Below are 19,430 nucleotides of genomic sequence, written 5' to 3'. Positions count from 1 at the left end.
CTTGTGTGTCTGGTTCCTCCGTTTACTACAAATCTGTGAAGTCGTAATGCGGCCATGTAGCGCTTCTGGGACATGTGGATTGTCGGAAAAGTAAGTAAAATTCTTACGGTTTTATATGCAAAAAAGAAATTGCTCTACCTTACGTGGTTCGAATTCTACTGGCATTTGAAAAATATTTACGTGCAACTCAGATCGCTGGCGATCCGGCCGCCCTTAAAACAGAGCTCTAATCTGATCTGTTGATGAAGTTTTGTTTTTTGAAATGTAAAAAATGTAAAGACTAATGTAGTAGTCTAAGTTTGTTTTATTTAGAAGTTTGCACAAAAAATGTCTGAACTTTATTTCTATGTTGGAGCTCTACATCATGGGCAGTTAAAACAAGTTTATATTGCTCCAAGGCTATTGTCCAAGGGTATGTTTTTCAATAAAATAAGATTGGAACATTGAAAGTGAATTGTGATCTTGTAACTGTTGGTTATAAAAAAAATAAAATAAAAAAGCGGTATCGGCCAAAATCAGAATCGGCAGGGCAGACTTTTTAAAGATCGGAAATCGGCCAGAAAACTGCAATCGGTGCACCCCTACAAAAATTGGTGCACACCTGAATTTAGAGTAAACAAACGTGGACAACAACGCTGAAGCAGTAACTGTAGTTTGTGAACTTATTTTAATCAAAAAAAGTTGCAACAAAAAGTCAAAGCTTTGGATTAAGAACTGGATATAGGGCGATCAAGTTTTTTATTTGTTGCACTACGATATGGAGTTGAGTTGTCCTTCCCTCGCCCCTTTTAGCAAACATTACACTGGGTTTAATAGTTTTTCTGTTCTGTCGTTTAATTAATCGTAACAGTTTAATTATAAGTTTTTGCTGTGTTGATGTTGTAGAATATGTGCATGTACTGGGCTTTGTTTCAGAAAGCTGAATAATTGAAAGATCAGAGCGGCTTAAGCTTGAATAGTGCATATTCATATTCCTGCGTATTCGTTCTTAGAAAACCAGATAGCAGTTATTCTTATTTTTTTTCCAGCTGATCGCTGAAGGGTAACGTCTTCTAGCTCCATTTATTGAAACTGCATGATGAGTTAATTGCACATTTTCTGGCATTTCTCCTGCCACTCTTGTAGCTGCGTGCGCAATATTTGTGCAGCGCCCTGTTCTTGCCACAGTTTAATGAGCTTCTGCACCTATTTTTTTATCTTTTTGCTTCTCTATTTAGACTACAAATAGATTAACACAACATAACATTTTATGTATTGTTCTCTGTTGGCTTATTATGTGCCATTTCAACCTAAGACTAGAATGTGCTTGTAAACCAGCTGTACTCGATATGAAAAGTTTATAATTTTTCTGTGTTTTATTTATTTTGCTACCTGTCACATTCAACAGGCTGTGTTCTTGCTCCCAGTCTGGGGACACCACACATGCTGAGATCATTGGGCCAAGACAAACATGTTTATCCACCTTATTCCTATGCCCCATGATGCTTTGCTTGAATTATTTGCCCGACTTCCGCCGCAAACCGGTACTGCCATTTGTTTACATGTTACCCTAACGCTAACCGGCTTTCGTCAGAGCTTTTAGGCTATAAAATATGTGGGAACACCAGCTATCAAAGCTTAAATGTGACAATATCGGTTTACCGCAACCTACAGCTATTGCGGGGAGGGATGACAACTTGAAGAAATGGCTGCATTTCTTCAACCCGCACTAGCATATGTAGCTACTTCACTGACTCGGTTGCTTCAGATGTAGATGTGGGTTATCTTGAACTTGTTGTAGCCACAAACTAAATGTGGTCTGATTATTAGAATACAGGCATAAACAGCACAGCAGTTACCCGAGCTCCACAAGGGCATCTTACGACATTTTCCAGTGGCAAGTTGCTCTCAAAAATAGGTTAATGTGGGATTCGGATTGGTTCTAGTCCAGTGGGGAATTGCGCAAGATCTGGAGCGCAGCAGCTGCGGTTATTTCTCTGCTGATTTGCAGCGACACTCAGCAACGGAGAACCTCAAGGTTCTGGTTCTGATGGATTAAATAAATCCAGATATTTTATTTTGGCTTATAAATAAAATTTCCATGCCCAATCATAATGATAAATACTCAGATCATAAATTTTATTATTTTTTAAATTCAAACGAAAAATAAAATTCACATGACACCAAGCTAATATTGTGTAGTTCTGGTGTTTCGTATTGTCGACACAACTCAGATCTATGACATATCTCAGATCCTCTCTGCTTTTCTCTTTATTACTCAGTTCTTCAGAGAAATGAGCTGCTAAGCAACACTAAGTCACGGTTATTCCGTTACAAAACTTGACGATCGAGTTCCTGTCGCTCCCCGTGATTAAACTCACAATCTGTACTGAGCAGCTCTCTGATAGCAGATGGTAGACAAGTTTTATTAAATATTGTATTATAATCAAAAGTAGAGATGTAACTTCTATTGTAAATATACGTAGATTAGCAAAAATCCCTGCAAATAAGAATAAAATAATGCTACCTTCACTAGCCGCCAGAAGTAACACCCATAATCGTTTCCCCCATAAGCCCCCCAGGAATAAGGTCAATATTTCTAATTTTAGATCAGAGCGATCCTGACGTTCTTCTGACTGGACCCGATCAGTCGTAACACACCACACACTATAGGATGATCCGTTACGATTATAGCAAGTGACAATCTTAAAACACCGAACATTCTAAGATTGTCGTAACGGCAAAATTGTATGGTAAGGTAATTTTATTTATATAGCACATTTTCAGCAACAAGGCAATTTAAAGTGCTTTACATGAGTTAAAAGGAAATACAAACAAAATAACAAACTAAAGGAAAGAAGAAAAAAAAGTGGAAAGAAAACTAATGTTCTAAAGTATGTAAACTACACTCTAAAAAGTGCATTTGGGTTGCAGTTCATCTTATTGACTTAGGCCCCGTTTACACGACAACGATTTCGGGGGAAAACGGAAGAGTTTTGTTGCGTTTGTAGTGTGCATTTACACGAAACCACGGAATGTTTTCTCTAACAACGGCACAGATTGAAAACGGGTTCCAGACCAGCTCATGCATAGTATGACGCAAAACATAGCTGCTTCCTACAATCCACAGAAGAAGAAGAAACTACTCACAATGCTGGTGTTACTGTTTCCCCATCAGATTCGGTTCCCTCAGCGTCTCTTCACCGCTCCGCACCGCCCAGGTGGCAAAATACACGGCTGCTTGTTCAGCGCTCTTATCTAGAGAAACAGACCAGGACCAGCCCCGGCTCCAGACGAGTTTAACAGGAGGGGCATCGACTTATTTTGGGGGGCAAAATGAGTCTACGTAGCTGAACATAGACAACAACACCAGCAGCCTACAGGCACAGGCTACTTGTTAACAAGCTTAACGTGCTGTATTGATATTAGCTAGTCATCTTTTAGCTATCATCACCTGCATCCAACAGCTTTACTCAACTCAGTCGGTTAGTTCGGGGGCAAAACTGTGCAGTTATTTACGTTTTGCTGGGTTGCTGCCCTGATTCTAACACACACCTGTGCAGCAGCATCAGGTCTCCTTCGCTGCCTCACAGGTGTAAACCCAGCGCAAGCGTCTCAGCGTTCATGTTGCGTTTGAAGGCGGCTCGGAAAAACAGGTTACGACTTGTTAGCGACGGATACAACTGTTTTAACTGCTGAAAAAGGTAACAGAGGACACGGATATGGGACGTGCGGGAACTCCTATTTTATCAAATTGATATAGGAATAACAGACTGTTGGCCATTCCAAGGTAAAAACAATAAACAGCTTCCAGTCCGGGCCGCTACAGACACCGTGAAAGCTCAAACAAGGTTTTTCGGCAAAGTTATCCCACTTTTTCCAACTACATGCGCCCTAATCAGACACACACAATGCGTGTTCTCTCACGGAAATCCACATGCCTTCAAGTACAACTTTTTTTTAAACACATGCGCACTTTCAAAGTTTCAAAGAACCTAGCTCCAACTAGGCGCAGCGAGAGCATTACACGTTTTCGATGTGTACCGTTGCTGTGTAAACACAGATCGTAATCAGAACGTTATCGTGTAAACGATCCAACAAAAACGGAACAAAAGTGCCGTTTTTGTTGGATCGTTGTCGTGTAAACGCCCCCTTAGGCCCCGTTTACACGACAACGATTTCGGGGGAAAACGGAAGAGTTTTGTTGCGTTTGTAGTGTGCATTTACACGAAACCACCGAATGTTTTCTCTAACAACGGCACAGATTGAAAACGGGTTCCAGAGTGCGATATTTCTGAAACGTAACGTTTTCCGTTGTCGTGTAAACCTAGAAAACGGATCTTTTCTTCCAGAGAATCCCCAGCTCATGCATAGTATGACGCAAAACATAGCTGCTTCTTACAATCCACAGAAGAAGAAGAAACTACTCACAATGCTGGTGTTACCCTTTCCCCATCAGATACGGTTCCCTCAGCGTCTCTTCACCGCTCCGCACCGCCCAGGTGGCAAAATACACGGCTGCTTGTTCAGCGCTCTTATCTAGAGAACTACGGACCAGGACCAGCCCGGCTCCAGACGAGTTTAACAGGAGGGGCATCGACTTATTTTGGGGGGCAAAATGAATCTACTAGCTGAACATAGACAACAACACCAGCAGCCTACAGGCTACTTGTTAACAAGCTTAACATGCTGTATTGATATTAGCTAGTCATCTTCTAGCTATCATCACCTGCATCCAACAGCTTTACTCAACTCAGTCGGTTAGTTCGGGGGCAAAACTGTGCCAAGTTATTTACGTTTTGCTGGGTTGCTGCCCTGATTCTAACACACACCTGCGCAGCAGCAGCAGGTCTCCTTCGCTGCCTCACAGGTGTAAACCCAGCGCAAGCATCTCAGCGTTCATGTTGCGTTTGAAGGCGGCTCGGAAAAACAGGTTACGACTTGTTAGCGACAGATGAAACTGTTTTAACTGCTGAAAAAGGTAACAGAGGACACGGATATGGGACGTGCGGGAACTCCTATTTTATCAAATTGATATAGGAATAACAGACTGTTGGCCATTCCAAGGTAAAAACAATAAACAGCTTCCAGTCCGGGCCGCTACAGACACCGTGAAAGCTCAAACAAGGTTTTTCGGCAAAGTTATCCCACTTTTTCCAACTGCATGTGCCCTAATCAGAAGCACACAATGCGTGTTCTCTCACGGAAATCCACATGCCTTCAAGTACAACTTTTTTTTAAACACATGTGCACTTTCAAAGTTTCAAAGAACCTAGCACCAACTAGGCGCAGCGAGAGCATTACACGTTTTCGATGTGCACCGTTACTGTGTAAACACAGATCGTAATCAGAACGTTATCGTGTAAACGATCCAACAAAAACGGAACAAAAGTGCCGTTTTTGTTGGATCGTTGTCGTGTAAACGCCCCCTTATTTACATTAATTTCACTTAATTCTTTTGCTTTTGCTATGACAACTTACTTTTTTGTGTTCATTTAACTCAAAACGTACAAATCTTTAAACTAAAGGAACTTTTCACTTTGACTTTAAACAATTGAGTTCAATGCCAGTTTCGTAACCTATGTCTGACCAACTATGATCATCCAACTCAATTCACTAAGTCCTTCCAACTCAATTTGCTAAGTTTTTATAACTTAATTCATAAGGGGGGTTAACATGACACATTTCCTCCTATCAGTATGAGAGTCAGGGTGAGGAGGCGCCATGTTAGGAAGAGAAGTGGAAGCTGCAGGATCTTCAGAACAAACAGGTAATGATGCTAGACCAGAGCTGGGCAATCCTGGTCCTCGAGGGCCGGTGTCCTGCAACTCTTAGATGTCTCCCTGGTTCAACACACTTGAATCCAACAGCCGAATCACCTCCCAAGTGCAGTCAAGTTATCTAGAGTCCTGCTAATGACCTCATTATTTGACTCAGGTGTGTTGAAGTAGAGACACACCTAAAAGTTGCAGGAGACCGGCCCTCGAGGCCTGGAGTTGTCCACCCCTGTGCTAGACCTACTGATTATCCCTCTGTCTGGACACAGGATCAATGTAACCAGTTTAAAAACTAAAATGAATGGTTATATGCCAGACATGGAAAACTGGGATGTACTCCCTGCCATGAAGTTCAGAATTTAGGTCTCATGGCATCTCAAGGTGTCAACATTGCAGCCAGTGGGCTGAGGGAAATACAGCTTTATTTTGTAGCAATTCAACAGCTACCCAGCTTTTATCGCTTCCACACTACTCCTTGTCTCTGGAATACATTACCATCCCAACTCAGAAATATTGATTCACTTCGTCAATTCAAATCACAACTGAAAACAAACTGCTTTTTCTGTCTGATGACTTCTGCTGTTTCTATTGAGTTGATTTATTTTACTGTTGTATCTATTAATTGATTTAATGTGGTTTTTGCTGTGTCCTTCAGTGTCAACAAAGGTGGCTATAAGTAAAATGTATTAATAATTAAAATGCATATTTTCTTACATTGACAGAATCTGAAGATGCCGAAGAGAAAGAAATCTTGGATGAAGAGTCTGAGCTGATGGCTAAGATGGGTTTGCCTGTAGCATTTGCCAGCTCTTCTGAGCAGAAGGTTCAGGTCAGTGGTACTTGATGAATTTTCTTGTACATTATGCAGGGTTTCCCCCTGAAAACTAGCTAAACCTGGTGGTCAGGGCACCAAGGCCTTCAGGAGCTCCCGTGAATACTAACCTTTTTAATACAGACCACAGATACAGAAATGTAACGCTGTTAAATTTGATTGAATGGTTTCAGCATATATAAATTAAAATATTTTAAATTGTTTAAGATTTTAAGGAGCTGGCAAGTTTACATTGTAAAAGTTCAAAGAACAATCTTCATAGTCAGATTGTTTTGTTACCCTAGCAACAATCTGATGCTATGTGTTTAATCTTTGAATTTGAGCTGTTTGTTCATAAATACATCTTAGTAAACTACAATTATCACTGATTGCTTTTTATGTTGGTCAATTAAACTAGGCCCCTCTCCCAGATTTCACTAAATCCGTGTTTAAATGCTGTCAAGCCTAGTTCACACTACACAGTTTTTTGCCCCAATTTTCCCTCTGTAACAGTGTTTCTCAACCTTTTTTGGGCCAGTTCCCCCCTATCCATTATCCAGGTTCTTCACAGTCCCCCATCAGTGAAGATATAGGATAAGAACAAAAGCTGGCTCTTAATCAAATCCTAATGATTCTGATTCTCTGATAATGATTCACATCTAGGTTCTACGTCCCGGTTCTCCTGTTTGAGTTTTTTTTTTTTTTCTTTAACCAGCTGTCGGGGAGCATATCAATGAAGAAATGCAGACTGACGTAAACCTTTTTAAACAATGGAAAAATCCCGGTATTCTGATTATTAACATTCAAAAGTGCTGGATCACTGGATCACTTACAGCACCAATATTAACTTTATAAAATGAACGCTCTCTGTGGTATCACCACAGACAGTGTGGAGGGATTTCTTTATTTAAATTGGTTCATTTTTCAGAGGGATACACAGTAAGGGTATTGTGATTTTAGTCATTTCATGTTATAAGAGCGATATTCCATTGTCCTTCCATGGAGTGGGCAGCATTCAAACGAACATTAAAACAGTTTTTAACATAAGTTGCTGCTTTGACATGATCACAGCACTGCCAAAACGTGTACAAAAATCCTCAAATCCTCATAAAATATTTGAAAATCAGACACATGTGACCTGACAAGTGAATCACAATAACGTCGTCACCCAGTGTAACGCTGAACTGATGCAGTAAAGCTACGAGTAGCAGGAGCATGGAGCTGAGCCAATAAGCTAACAAACACTGAGAAGAAGAAGAGCTGCCATCGATACAGTTGCAGCCAGGCATGTTTTAATGTTACACAATACAATTTTTAGCAAGTAGCTCAAAGTCTAAACTTGTATTGTTGTGCATTTAAGGTGTAAAGTTTACCTTGGAGCAAACACCCCTCAAAGGCATCGCAGCGCCCCCCTTTTGTAAAAATTTCCGCCAGGTCCCCCTGCGGTCCCCGTTGAGAAACGCTACTCTAACAATCTTAGAACATCCAATGTTTTAAGACTGTCGCTTGCAATAACCTTAACCGATCATCTGATCAGATCCAGTCGGAAGAACATTGGGACCGCTCCAATCTAACATCGGACATATTCAACACAATGGATTGTCTTGGCCGGATTATTGCTGCATGTGTAGTTTTCCCCGACTGGGAGCAAGAACGTAGCCTGTTGATTGTGACAGGTAGCCAATCAGAAAGCACGGCTCCCCCTCCATGATTTCCCCTCAGAAGATACGGAGGGGAATCCCAAACAGCTGACACGGTGCAACCCGGAGTCCAGTGGACATGGTGCGCACAAAGACACAGCGGGACGATCATCCGGAAAATGATGGACAGGGAGAGTCTGACTAAAACTAACTGGATGTCAGACAAATTCTGGGGTTTATGTCTGCTTATTTCCAAGCCCAAAAACCCCTGCCCGCAACTTATTAAATCTGCAAGCGACTTTAGAAAAAAACAAGTGGAAAGCTGCTTATAATAATTGGACTTGGTGAGCGAAACTCAAAATAGTTCCTGTTTTTCCAGAAACAAAATGCACATCTCCCTCCTCCCTCGATTGTTTACATTTCTGTCGCTGCTGATACTTTAGCATAGAAACGGCGGTAGAGGAAACAAAAGATGCGTAGAGGAAATAAAATTTAATTCCAAAGTAGATGGTTATCGTCAGTGATCGACATCGCTGACGATGTCAGTAACATCGTCAGTAATGTTACTGACATTACTGATGATAAGGCTAGTCATTCAGGCAGGGCTTAACGCTGACACTAGCCACACACATTGCGGGTAGATTGTAGTTGTGACTAGTAAAACATTGATTAATGCCTGGACTCTTATCCATTATTTTGAGCCCATTGTTCTCAGTATAATTGTAAACATTAAAACAGCAAATACTAATTAACTGATGAAGCTTAAAGAAACGACAAAATGGAAAACAATCTAAACACACAAATGGTAACGATGAAAAATATAACTCGCCTCATAGCATTGTGCATCGAATATAGCCGCTGCGTTGTCTCATTTATCCAACGCAAGCTTTTATGGGACTTGTCTGGAATCTGAATGTCGGTGAGAGAAATCAGTTTGTGTCTGGTGTATTGCTCTTGCCGTGTGGCTGAACACCACACACTGCGCAATCAAAACCTCTGACGGAAGTCCCACCCGCCGTACCTCGTCATGGCTGACATGCGGTGCTAGGCTAAGCTACACTGACTTCATGCACGCTACGCTTGTAACAATAGTGTGGCGGATGATGGAACAGTCTGGTACCAGTTGCCCTTCCCTGCAGTCGCCATTCCAGTACTTTGTACCATTAACAAATGCCACGATCAAATGCAGAGAAAGGCGACTGCTACCGGGCTGCTCACCATCCGCTGCGCCGTTATGACAAGTAGAAGCGGTAATGACGTCACACATCGAGACGTTCTTCATACGTTGCTAGCTCGCTAAAGACTTCTATAAAACATAGAACAAGAGTGACGCCAAGTGGAATAACCTTCACACTGCAGCCTAAAGTGACCCAATTCCGATTTTTTTTTTTTTTGACGTAATGCGACCTGTATCTGATCTTTTCATGACGGTCTGAACAGCACAGGTCGGATTCTTTTCGAATGCGACCCATATCCGATATGTATTCGATTCAAATGCAATCTAATGTCCAGGCTGCATTCATCCGAACTGAACGTCACTGATACTTAAATTCTGTGTCCTGATACGCTCAAGTGGGAAGAAAAACAACTATGACAGACTAAAATGAGGATTAAGTTGTTAATATGCTGCTCCGATTGGACAATAATTTCAAATATGTAAGCTAAGCTCCACCATTAGCCTCCATGTTTACTTCCGCAAACACTGAGCACTACTTCTTTTTATGGCGGTTGGCAGAACACTGAGAACGCTGACGCTATTGCGCCCTCTACTGCCCATGCGGGACACCTTCAGGTCGTTTGCCTGTTCTGACTGCAGAACACATACAGGTCGCATATGTGTGGCAGTGTGAACGACCCGGCAAAAAAAAATCTGATTTGACAAATCGAATTTGGGTCACTTCAGGGTGCAGTATGAGCGCACCCTAAATTTTGTCACACCCTCATCATGTCTTTGTCAAAGCCAAAGCCTGCAGTTCATGTATTGGAGAAATAATTACATGTTGATGACATTTGAGGATATTTTTTAAAATATTTTTTGTGGAATCTTTTATATGCTGCCCAACCTCACCCAGGCTCTGCCTCCAGCAGCCCCCGGATAAATTGAGTTTGAGACCTGTGACATAAATGTTATGCGCAGACAGAGTCACCATGTTGAGATGTAAATGCACACACCGCACATAATGCTTTGTTCACAAAGATCTATCATTTTCACTGCATGCTCATCGTGCACCTGTCAAACCGCGACTAAAGGGTTATAAATGTGGTTCACATTGAACTGTACAACCAGAGCTAATGGGGTGGCTTTTATACTTGACTCAGTCATACCTTGGTGAAGAATTCTCCAAAGAAACATGAGTCCTCACATGGGTTAATATAAATGTCCATACAGGTGAGCCTCTGTGCTCTTTCAGTGAAAGGAGACGTGCGCGATCCGCTCCAAGGTAAACTTCAGAGATGTAGCAGCAGCGCGTGAGGCAGCCAATGTGCAGAGGCGCCAGCGGTGTGATTGGTGCATGCTGCCGGCTTTTTAACCTGTTCAGTGCATCAACTATAAACCTATCTTTCAGGAATAATTTTGCTCTGTCAGTGAAATGCTTGGTGCAGCAAAGATGCCTGCAGTCCGGCTTTTTTTTTTTTTTTTTTTTAAATCATGGCAGCCCACCAGGCTTATAATATACTGTATTAAATCCTAATCACGTTAGTGTAAAGTGTGCTTGAGACATCTTCTTCTTTTTTGTCACGACAGAAAAAAAGAAGGACAAACAGAAAGCCCATCACGTGTACCGAAAAACTGCCTAGAGATAAGGAGGTAGGCAAAGATTTCCAGCAGGTCTCCAAAGCAGCTCTGTCTGACCACTGTGTGATTTCTGAAGAGGGACATCAGAATGAAGTGCACCAAGTAATGAATGTTGCAGAGGAGATCCATGACACTTCCTGGGAAAACTACTGGGGTAAGAAGAGCAACACAATGTGTACACGGACATTTAAGTATTGGGGGGCTATTTAGGACAAAAACTATTGTTTTCTCTCTCACACACGACTACAGACTAGGGCTAAAACAATTCCTCGAATGATTCGAGTACCTCAGTTATTAAAATTCCTCAAGGAAAATTTACCTTTGTTGATTTATGATTTATTATTTAGCGCACCGTGTTCCGGCCGGAACATTATTTGCTTTGCGCGGAGCTCTCACTTTCGCCTCTGAGTTGTTGACGAAAGCCAAGTGTTGGCGGCATAATGTCCAATTTTCAAATTCGGCCCTGGGGATTTTATTGATTGATGATAATGCTGGGGTTTTCATCGTTTTTGTGGGACCAATTAGCATCCTTAAAATGAATGGCGCGATGCCTGAAGTACGGCAGCCTTTCTCCTTCGGGCGCTGCGGGTTCAAAGCGAACAGCAGGAAGAGTACTGCAGGAGTATTTATACAGGTAAGCGGATAGACTGAACACAGCGGGCGGCTGAGTAGTTGATGGTTACAGTGTAAGTGTAGCTTTACGGACAAACCGCACAATAAATTTCATATCATCCCGGTCTGAACAAACGGGTGGCGGAGCGCATCATGTCGGTACATTGCTGGTAGATGAGTTTCTGAGTGTGACGAACGAAGGTGCCGTAAATATCCCATATTGCCTCCCCCTCCTCCACCCCACGTTCTTACTTTCGTCCCCTGGTCTACCGGTCCTGTTCTCCTTCCCGCCCCCCGTCTACATTAGGTTTGTTTCTTCATCTTCCCCCCCCGGATTTACGTTCGTCTGTCCCCTGGTCTCTTTCCTCCCCTCCCCTGCATCTCCATCTTACGTTCGTTTGCTCACCTGCCCCTCACTCCAAGCCCCCCCACTCCAAGCAGCATTTCCTGCATTCTCAAACCCAAAGCTTGACAGGTATGGGGCAAGGTGAGAGTTCATATATTAAACTCACTGAAGATGAATGCATAAACTAAAAGCTGGATTTTAGACATTTTTATAAGCGTATTTGTGAGCCTGCCTCTTTATTATTAAATTTAATATAATTTCAGGTTTTTGTATAAATTTTCTTCAGGTTAGCTTAGAAAGTGAGCTATTATTATTACAGGTTAGTTTTCTAAACTGCAAAAAAGTAACTTTTAGGGATGTTCAAATATGAAAACTTGGACTGATATTGATATCCGATAGTAACACTGCTGTTATGCAAGATTTACCAATATTTTATGTTATCAATTTTTTTTATCCGATTACTCGATTAATCGCAAGAATAATCGATGGATTACACGATTACTAAAATATTCGTTTACAATTGCCCTACTACAGACTGATAAAACTTGTCACTATATTGTGACAAGCTGGCTGGTCTGGACCTCAATTTTAATCTGTGAAAATTGAGGTCCTCTGACATCCCTCAGTTCTATCTGCAGAAATGCACTGCTTGGTCAGAAACAACCAATTAGAGCCAGGAAGAGAGTCTTAGGGGGGTAAACCAGCTGGTGTATATGCTGCTCTCACTCTTCCCCCCTGCTCTCTGCTATGCTACACTACAGCTACTTCCCAGTGGTGAGACTGTGCTAAAGTACATTTTCATGTATCTGAACTTCATTTAAGTAGATTTGATTGTGGATACTTTAGATTTTTGCTCTACATTTTACAGTAAGTATTTGTACTTTTTTCACAACATTTTTGTAAAACGTGTTATACGTTACATCCAAGTCACATTGCACTTTTTTGATTTGTTCATTAGTTTGAAAGTAATCAATGATTCTGGTATCACCTTTGCCTCCCTGGAAAGCATGAACTTCTAGTTTTCAAAAATTCACAGTAATCTGAAAAAATGTCAAGGTAAGTTAAGTTGCTAAACGCTATCTGACTTTTGGGTGTGAAATTGATTTAGATTAGTGAAGTTTTATGCTTCTTGTCGAAATCGACTGCTATAAGTAAACACAATTAAATTGTTATAAGCTAGCGTGAATTGCCAGTAACGTTGATTGTTACGGTTGGGGGCGCATGGAGCTTAGCGTCTCCTGCCATGAATGTCCCAGGTAACGTTAAACTACATTTTACAGTAAGTATCTGTACTTACTGTACAGTTGAATTAATGTTGGCGCCTTGTGAATAATCTTTTCATATTCATATTTACAGTCATATTCAATAAATTAGAATATGTGTTCCGATGAGCCTCGTTTGAATGAATCTGTATGATGTGTTTAAGGAATACTACCGTGGCATCTCTGAAATTCTTGTGCATAGAATCACAAATCTAAATCTAAACTGTGTCGCAGAGAGTAAATACAATAAAACCATGCCTTATATGCAACATTGTTCATTAAAATGGCACATTACTGATGTATTAAAAGTAAATACAATAGGCACATTTAATGATATTGTATTAACCATTAATACATTAAGTATTTTTAAAAGCCAGTATTAAAATGTTAATGTGATGCTTTTACTAGAGTGCATTATGTCTGTTTATTTCTACTTTTACTTACCGTAATACATTGCATGTATACTTTCTCCACCACTGCTAATTCCTTTCAGCTGGGCATGCCATTATTGGCACTTACTGTTACAGAGTTTGCTGTAACAGTAAGTTGTTTGTCTGCCATTAGCACATTAAGCAGCGAGTACACAAGCATGTTTGATAGTGCTAAGACCCTTCTCCTGGCTCTGATTGGTTGTTTCTGGTTGGGGCATTTCTGCAGATAGCAGCAGGAGCATTGGGATGAAGTAGAGAAGCTAGATTTTTTTCACACATTATCTACCTCATACCACAAAATAATCAGTTTTAAAAAACTCATAAAAACAGATGCACAGTGTAGCTTTAAACCAGGGGTCCCCAAACTTTTTCCTGTGAGGGCCACATAACTTTTCCCTTCTCTGGTGGGGGCCGGAGTCAGTTTGTATCAGAAAAAGTGTGACGATATCAGGAGTGCCTAAATGTAAAAATTTATTTTCCACATAATCAAATAACCCTTTCTGGTTTCCAGAAAATAACACTATTTATGAAATAAATACCGTATTTTCTAGTCTATAAGCTGCAAATATCTCTCCCGTCAAGGTTTTCCACAACGATGTAGCAGCAGCAGAGGGGGGCGGACACCCAAAATTTTAATCATAACAGGGCAATCGAATATCACATTTATTATGGTTGAAAAAGAAAAAGTTGCCACGTTTAGATTTAACTGAACCGATTACGGTAGTTTCCGAACCGTAACTGTAACAGTGAAAGTGCTGATCCTTTGTGTCTGCTACTAGCATGTGCTAAATGAAAATGGACGCTTTCTTCTTCTTCTTTAGATTTCAACGGCAGCTTGCATCCATTATTGTTGCACTACTGCCATCTATTGGATCCTAATATCTATACCTCAAATTCTCATAATGATCCCAGTATTATTTAAAAAACGAAAAATCTTCTTTTTCCTGTCAATGCTATTTAACTGATCAACAACATTCTCAAATTTTAATTCCCTATTAAAACCTAATTCCGTTTTAATGGGAGCTTTCTTCTTTGACTTCCAAGTTTGACTTCCAATGATTCACTTCCTGCTAAAGAGCCCCCTGGTGGTTGAAGAAAAATTCACGTATAAGCCGCACTGGGCTTATGTAAGCCGCAAGGCTTATGTACATAAGCCGCAAGGTTCAAAGCTTAGGAAAAAAGTAGCGGCTTATTGTCCGGAAAATACGGTACATGAAAAAAATCTACATGCTCTCTGTTTTTGTTCAGGGGGCCGGACCAAATGTGGAGGCGGGTCGGATCCGGCCCGTGGGCCGTAGTTTGGGGACCACTGCTTTAAAGAGTTGAAAAGAGAGTTAAAGAGTTGAAATCAAATTTATTGCTTTTTTGTTGCTTCTGTTTTGCAATAAGTAAACTCTTGTTTCTATTTTATGTTTTGCAATATCAAAATTAGATTTTATTTTGATATTGTAAATTCTTTATTAATTATCTGAGTTTATAATAAGGTAGAAATAAAAATGTTTGTACTTGTACCTCTTTTTGGAAATGAAAGAAGTAAATGTAATGTGTATGTTGAAGCTAAACTTACCAGATTGTGTTCTTCATTAACACAACACACTAATTTAGCATAATGGCATGAATCTATTGGAGAATTGAAAGGTGACTATACTCTTACATATAAAAGAGTAAGTAAAAGAAATGACGCACAGAGACGTAATTCTTGGTGCTAGGTCACAGACAAGCTTCGGAGATTTATTACACTCTGCCACGGATTCCTCGTTACATTTCCATCAGTTCAATACTCAAAAATCTTCCAGTCTCAACAAAAAATCTCTCCGTATTCTTAAGATGAAAGTGTATAAAAAAGGGTTTTCATACACTCTCATCTTCACTGATGTGAGTTGGAGCGTCTCGACCAATGGCGTTGCTACCTTTGATTTGCGTAAATATTCTGGCAGGCCTTATACTAAGTATGTGTTGTACAAACTTTAAAATATTTGAGACCTAATGAACTCAACATCTGTTCCATTTCAGAATTGATGAATAGGCCAATTTATCTCAAATTCCTGTTATCTGTCCAAACAGCCTTCCTTTCCAAGTCATTTTTGGTTCCATTTGCGTTTTGCACGCAAATAGAACGAAAGGAGTCAGGTCAGTTTGACCCAGAGAGGTGCCAAAATCCTTTCGCAAAAACAACTCCTTAAATAGTATTTAAACTCTTGCAAATCAAAACATAATGCCTTGATGTCAATTACTAATTCGCTCATTACAAACACAATAATGTAAAGGAAAAGATCCAAAATAAAATAAATAATTTTTAGCCTAAAGGCTTTTGAAATATCCCTATTAAAATGCCTATTTTCACATAGATGCATTAGGCAACAGAATATAACCACTACTTACTGCTGAAGCACAAAACAAAGATTTTAAAGGTTGTGATGTTGACATTGTATCATTTATGAAAAATTACATGTGATGCCTGCTGAACTTATTTCAGCTATAGAATGAATTAAAATACTCTTTAGAGTTTTAGCATAGTTAAAATATAAGAAAAGATCTTAGAGGCAGCTCAACTGGAACTATGCATTAGGACCTAAAAATCGATTTTCATTGTTGTTTTCTTGTTTTCTACACCATAAAGTTCAGAATGGACAGGACCTGTTGTGGAACTCCTGGCTGGAAAAGCATCCAGACGCCAGTGCTCCGTCTGGAGACCATCTTGGAGCCGTCACTGCTCCCTGGAATAATCCAGACACAAAAGCTCTCTGGGACCAACTGGCTGCAGAGACTTACTACTTGTATTGGGAGCAATTTTCATATTGGACATCACTGGGCTGGACTACTGAGCCTCAAATGTGTAACTCGAACACTAGTGATGAAGTGGAGACTGACGCTCTGATACAGTCAGAAGAACAAAGTGAAGGGGAAACTGGAGCTGGGAGCCGAGAGGAAGAAAATAAAGTTGATATTATGAGTAATCTGCTCAGAGAAAACTGCATAATAGAGCAAAGCAGGAGCTGTGCAGCTGACTTGGAGACCAACAGATTCCTGTTTTTTAGAGCTGATGTTGGAATGCAGTCAGATGAGTGCTTCTGTGGGGAACCTTCAGATGCTGGGGATGATCAGAAGAAACCTGCTGGGAGCTCTCAGGACAGCTCGGCTAAACAAACAGGTAGTGTGCCTCAGTAATAATGTCAGTTTGCAGCATGATTATCTAAGCTGCTTATTAATAATGTATCCAATGAAAAGTAAAAAGAACTCTTGAAGTATGGCTGTATAATTATATCGATTCTACGATATGTATCGATATTATCCACCCTCTGAAGGTATCGATATGTTAAACTATAGGGGTCCATAGGCTTATAGCATCTTTTTAACATGTCTGGTTTGTGACGGCGTAGCAGCAAGACTCCGCCTTCCCCAGTCTCACTTTCAACTTGTGCTTAAAGTGCACATTATAAACTACACACCAGTTTTTAAATTGTGTTAATAGGCCAAGTATAACCGGAGTCATGCTAAAATTAGTAAACCAAATTTTTCCGTTTAATAAATCTTCACATAACAAGCGCTATTCTCTTCCAGCAAGAAGGTTTTGGGTTTGAATTCTGGCCTGGGGTTTTTGTGCATGGTCTACCATTCATTCTTGGATTCTCTCTATGTACCCTGGCTTCTTTTCAAAGTTCATAACCATGGCTTTTAAAAAAATTGTAACTTTGAATTGCTCTTAGTTATAAGAGGTATAGTTTACTATAAAGAAGTATAATAAATATAATAAAGTCCAGATACTGGCAATTCTGAAGAAGTATACAAAGCCTTGAGATAAAAAACATTTTTATTACAGAAGCACTGACAAATTCAGGGGAAAAAATCCTGTGAGGAAGAGGTCAGAGATGAGGACGAGGATGAATTGGTTGAGGGAGGGTGAGAGAATTCACGTGAGGCTGTTAATTAGCCGCAGTTCATTAAGACCAATCAACCAAATCTTCATTTAATTTTTAAAACTCTTTAATTCTAATAGGAGTCTCTACAGCACTATTAGAATGTAATATTCTAAAGCAACAGGTGTGCTGTCTTTGAGGATTAGTACAAGTGTCTTCATAAATATTAGAACAGCACAGTGTGTTTCTCAAAGCTTTGGATTCTTTTCCTTGGTCAAACTGAGATTAGAGAGTTGCTGGAGAATTTTATAATATGTATTTATTTCTTTTCACCCAGATTCGAAGCAAGTCGCTGTCCTACCTCAGAGAATCTGTGGCTCAAACAGTAAAACTTCAGAGAGAACAGGTGATGAAGAGGATGATGATGACAAGCACCCAAGAAGATTTATAAAAACCAAATGCAGGTTAGTCCTAAGATGATCACTTTTACTGTTTTTGCTGTGGAAAGTGTGGACTTGGCAGAATAAAAAAGTTTTGTCTTGGCACTGATCTGATTCTGGGTCAGTGAAAAGACTTGGAATTATGAAAAATAGTTGGAATTTGTTTTGTGTTAGCCCTCTTGTGTAGGACAGGGGAATTGGTGGTTCCACTTTCACTTTCTGCAAGCTTTAACTTAAAAATATAGTGGGCACTGGAATACACAGGTTTCCTATGATTGACATTTTCTTTAACGTCCTATTTTAGTAATTAATTAGTTTATTTTGTAAACAGGTTGCTGTGTATTGCAGACTTCTGCAAAGATCCCTCTTGAAAATGAGATCTAGATCCCAATGGGGTTTACCTGGTTAAATAAAGGAAATAAAAAAATAAATAAAATAAAAATATAACTGGACAAACTGGGCTTCAATCCAGGTCCGGCTGTGCTGCCACTTTTGGACAGAACACAGCCGGTGTTCTGTCCAATAATTATACTCTGTCAGAATAGCATACATGCAGTGAGTATACATGCGTGTGCATTAAGAAGTCTGCGACATTTAGAGGAGCTATCAGTGCAGCATACGCAACAAGATACGACAAAAACAAGTCAATAAATTGTTTTTAATAACTAGATGGATATACATGCATTGTCATGGTTTCGAAGTGTATCAGGATCTAGCTGCACCCCTTGTGATGGTCTGACTGGTTAATTGGTATCCCAGGCTGTCATGCAGCTGTTAATAAAGTGTATGATGATCTAACTTTTACGTCATTGTGTCAAGTTGCTGATGAAATAAAAGCACATGGTAATGACAGCATATACTTGTCTGACAGATATGCGTATGACGATCTGTGAGCGTATGCTGGTCTGACAGAACACCAGGCAATGTTTTTGCATTAGCAATTCCAGCCCTGTCCACCCCACTCCCTGTAACCCTGAGAGCCGTGGTTCCAACCAGGCTGGCTAAACAGGGCTGGTTTAGAGTCAGTTGTTGTTTCATTGGCTGCAGGTGGAACCAGTCTTCTGTCAGATCTCTGGGTCAGAGGAGCATTTATTTTGCATTTTAACATGCGCCGTCAAAAATTCCCATCATAATCTATTCTTACCGTGAGTTTTTAAGTGACATTCAATGGCATTTTATTGTCTTTCAGTTAAAATATTCAACAAGCTGAATAGAGGATCCACATTGTGCCACCAGATTAAGCAGATAAAATATATGTAACTTTTTCCCGCAATGGAAAGAAAATTGAAATGATTAGAGGATTAATCTGCACATCCACATTACACTCGGTATCAATGACGTGCCCACACATTACAAATACAGAAAAAAATGACTCAATTTCAACTACTTATCCATGAAAACTTAGAAGACATCATATATAAATTAAGCTCTTCCTCCTGCTGACTAAATATCTTCACAACTTCCCTTAAGAAAGTCCT

At 40.2% G+C, this 19,430-nt stretch overlaps 1 protein-coding gene across 1 annotated transcript in view; it reads left to right on the top strand.

The window, feature by feature from the left end:
- tgs1 (trimethylguanosine synthase 1) overlaps positions 1-19,430 on the top strand; it is a 110,038-nt gene that overhangs the window by 21,295 nt on the left and 69,313 nt on the right. The window contains exons 3-6 of the mRNA XM_008433524.3: positions 6,479-6,585; positions 10,954-11,158; positions 16,276-16,806; positions 17,850-17,976. Of these exons, the coding sequence (XP_008431746.1) occupies positions 6,479-6,585; positions 10,954-11,158; positions 16,276-16,806; positions 17,850-17,976 (970 nt within the window). The remainder of the gene's footprint in view (positions 1-6,478; positions 6,586-10,953; positions 11,159-16,275; positions 16,807-17,849; positions 17,977-19,430) is intronic.

This window comes from Poecilia reticulata, chromosome 17, assembly GCF_904066995.2.
Source record: "Poecilia reticulata chromosome 17, P_reticulata-male-v2, whole genome shotgun sequence".
NCBI lineage: Eukaryota > Metazoa > Chordata > Actinopteri > Cyprinodontiformes > Poeciliidae > Poecilia > Poecilia reticulata.
This window is presented reverse-complemented; position numbering and strand designations above follow the sequence as displayed.